Source organism: Cherax quadricarinatus, unplaced genomic scaffold (genome assembly GCF_038502225.1).
Source record: "Cherax quadricarinatus isolate ZL_2023a unplaced genomic scaffold, ASM3850222v1 Contig1561, whole genome shotgun sequence".
Lineage (NCBI taxonomy): Eukaryota > Metazoa > Arthropoda > Malacostraca > Decapoda > Parastacidae > Cherax > Cherax quadricarinatus.
In genome coordinates, this window is record NW_027196587.1 from 35,001 (window position 1) to 38,044 (window position 3,044).

The 3,044-nt window shown below is 45.1% G+C and overlaps 1 protein-coding gene across 1 annotated transcript in view; it reads left to right on the forward strand.

Annotated features, from left to right (window-relative positions):
- The window catches only part of LOC138851680 (crustacean calcium-binding protein 23-like), a 27,547-nt gene extending 25,432 nt beyond the window's left edge, over nucleotides 1-2,115 (forward strand). Inside the window, exon 4 of the mRNA XM_070081053.1 lies at nucleotides 2,062-2,115. Coding sequence (XP_069937154.1) covers nucleotides 2,062-2,115 — 54 coding nt within the window. The remainder of the gene's footprint in view (nucleotides 1-2,061) is intronic.
- Nucleotides 2,116-3,044: the final 929 nt, after the last annotated feature.

Genomic DNA, 3,044 nt, shown 5'->3' on the forward strand with positions numbered 1-3,044 from the left:
AACGATTCCTTATTAAGGTATCGGAACGCTATTCTCAGGTTTGCCAGGCGCCCGTATGCTGCAGCGGTTATTTGGTTGATGTGTGCCTCCGGTGATGTGCTCGGTGTTATGGTCACCCCAAGGTCTTTCTCCCTGAGTGAGGTCTGTAGTCTTTGTCCACCTAGCCTATACTCTGTCTGCGGTCTTCTTTGCCCCTCCCCAATCTTCATGACTTTGCATTTGGCTGGATTGAATTCGAGAAGCCAGTTACTGGACCACATGTCCAGCCTGTCCAGGTCTCTTTGCAGTCCTGCCTCATCCTCGTCCGATTTAATTCTTCTCATCAACTTCACGTCATCTGCGAACAGGGACACTTCAGAGTCTATTCCTTCCATCATGTCGTTCACATATATCAAAAATAGCACTGGTCCTAGAACTGACCCCTGTGGGACCCCGCTCGTAACAGGCGCCCACTGTGATACCTCTTCACGTACCATGACTCGTTGCTGCCTCCCTGTCAGGTATTCCCTTATCCATTGCAGTGCCCTTCCTTTTACGTGTGCCTGATCCTCCAGCTTCTGCACTAATCTCTTGTGGGGAACTGTGTCAAAGGCCTTCCTGCAGTCTAGGAAAACGCAATCTACCCACCCCTCTCTCTCGTGTCTTACTTCTGTTACCTTGTCATAAAACTCCAGGAGGTTTGTGATACAAGATTTGCCTTCCATGAACCCATGCTGGTTTTCATTTATAATCTTGTTCCTTTCCAGGTGTTCGACCACTCTCCTCCTGATAATCTTCTCCATGACTTTGCACACAATACATGTCAGAGACACAGGTCTGTAGTTTAGTGCCTCGTTTCTGTTTCCTTTCTTAAATATGGGGACTACATTAGCTGTCTTCCATTTCTCAGGTAGTTGCCCAGTTTCAAGGGATGTGTTGAAGATTGTGGTTAGAGGCACACACAGCATCTCTGCTCCTTCTCTAAGGACCCATGGGGAGATGTTGTCCGGTCCCATCGCCTTTGAGGTGTCAAGGTCACTTAAGAGCTTCTTCACCTCCTCCTCAGTTGTTCGTATGTCATCCAACACTTGTTGGTATATTCCCTCTTGATGTTCCCTTCTGTGCTGTCTTCCCACAGCCCTTCCTGTCTCTACTGTAAAAACTTCCTTAAATCTCCTGTTCAGCTCCTCACATACCTCCTGATCATTTCTTGTGAGTTCTCCACCTTCTGTCCTTAATCTGATCACCTGGTCTTTGACTGTTGTCTTCCTCCTGATGTGGCTATACAACAGTTTCGGGTCAGTCTTGATTCTCGATGCTATGTCATTTTCATACTGTCGCTGGGCCTCCCTCCTTACCTGTGCGTACTCATTCCTGGCTCTGCGACTGATCTCCCTATTTTCGTGTGTTCTCTGCCTTCTGTACTTTTTCCATTCTCTATTGCACTTTGTTTTTGCCTCCTTACACCGTCGGGTAAACCAGGGGCTCGTTCTGGTCTTCCCGTTGTTACTGTTGCCCTTGGGAATAAACCTTTCCACTGCCTCCTTGCATTTTGTTGTTACATATTCCATCATTTCATTTACTGGCTTTCCTGCCAGTTCTCTGTCCCACTGGACCTCCCGCAGGAAGTTCTTCAACCCTATGTAGTCCCCTCTTTTATAGTCAGGCTTTTCCCATTCTACTCCTGTTATTCTCTCCACTTGCAGCTCTACTATGTATTCAAAGCACAGAACCACGTGGTCGCTAGCTCCTAGGGGACTCTCATACTTGATGTCCTCAATGTCTGAGCTGCCCAGGGTGAACACAAGGTCCAATCTTGCTGGTTCATCCTCCCCTCTCACTCTGGTAGTGTCCTTAACATGTTGGTGCATGAGGTTTTCCAGCACCACGTCCAACATCCTGGCTCTCCATGTTTCGGGACCCCCATGTGGCTCCAGGTTTTCCCAGTCAATCTCCCTGTGGTTGAAATCCCCCATAACCAGCAACTTTGCTCTGCTGGAGTGAGCTCTTCTTGCCACCTCAGCAAGTGTGTCCACCATTGCTCTGTTGCTCTCTTCATATTCCTCTCTTGGCCTCCTGCAGTTCTGTGGTGGATTATACATCACTGCAATGACCACTTTGTGTTCCCCAGACTGAAGTGTACCTGCTATGTAAGAGAAAATTGCCGTCCCAAGAAGTCTCAGACTGGCACAGATATTCTGTAAAGTAACATTTCAATACTTCCATAGTGAAAGCAGATATTTTCGGTAAGTGTTGAGCCCATAAGCACGATACAACACCTGTTATATAGACAGGTTTTGTATCATTCGTAAGACCTCGTGAATTTATGGTGACCTATTGCATTATATTCACTGGAGAAATAAATCTGTCAGTGGGATGGGAGTAAATCAGATTAAGTCCAAGTGAAAAGAAACTCCATTATTTTGGATCAAGAGCCCCTTACCAGGCCTTGATCCACTGTCTCCATGAGGGAACTGTGAAAAATAGTCTTCAGAGTTAGAGTAGTAATTAATATTGGAGAACAAGTGCCACTGAGGAAAATACATTACCTTATATCAGAGAGAAAACTAACAACGACCTCTTGGAAAGTTCCCTCAAGTTGTCAATACAAAATTTATTATTTAACTGATGATAAAACAGATAAAGAACAGCATCGTTGTGAAATTCTTCTTTGATTCAAGCATAAATGTCTGTGTGTCACGCGCTTCTTGCTAAACCCACGACATACTGAGACACACTGTTCACAGTACGGGACATACAGTGCCTTCTCAAAGGTCAGCAATAAAAAGTGTTTCTTATTTCAAAGATACACGGAGGATGAGGAACGCAGGAACTGGCTCGGTAAGCTTGGGTATGACATGACTTAAACAACTCAACGAGCAAGAAAGAAGTGTCAGTGAGATCGGAAGTGTCTTCGGCGAGTTTGAGTTTGAAGTTGGGAACGTAATTTTTTACATTACAAAATATGATTCAAGTTTCCAATGATTATCATGAACGAATCTTTCTGGTACACTAGACGCAACTCTGGGTTCGCTAGTTATCAAAAGAAATTTAAATAGGAATAT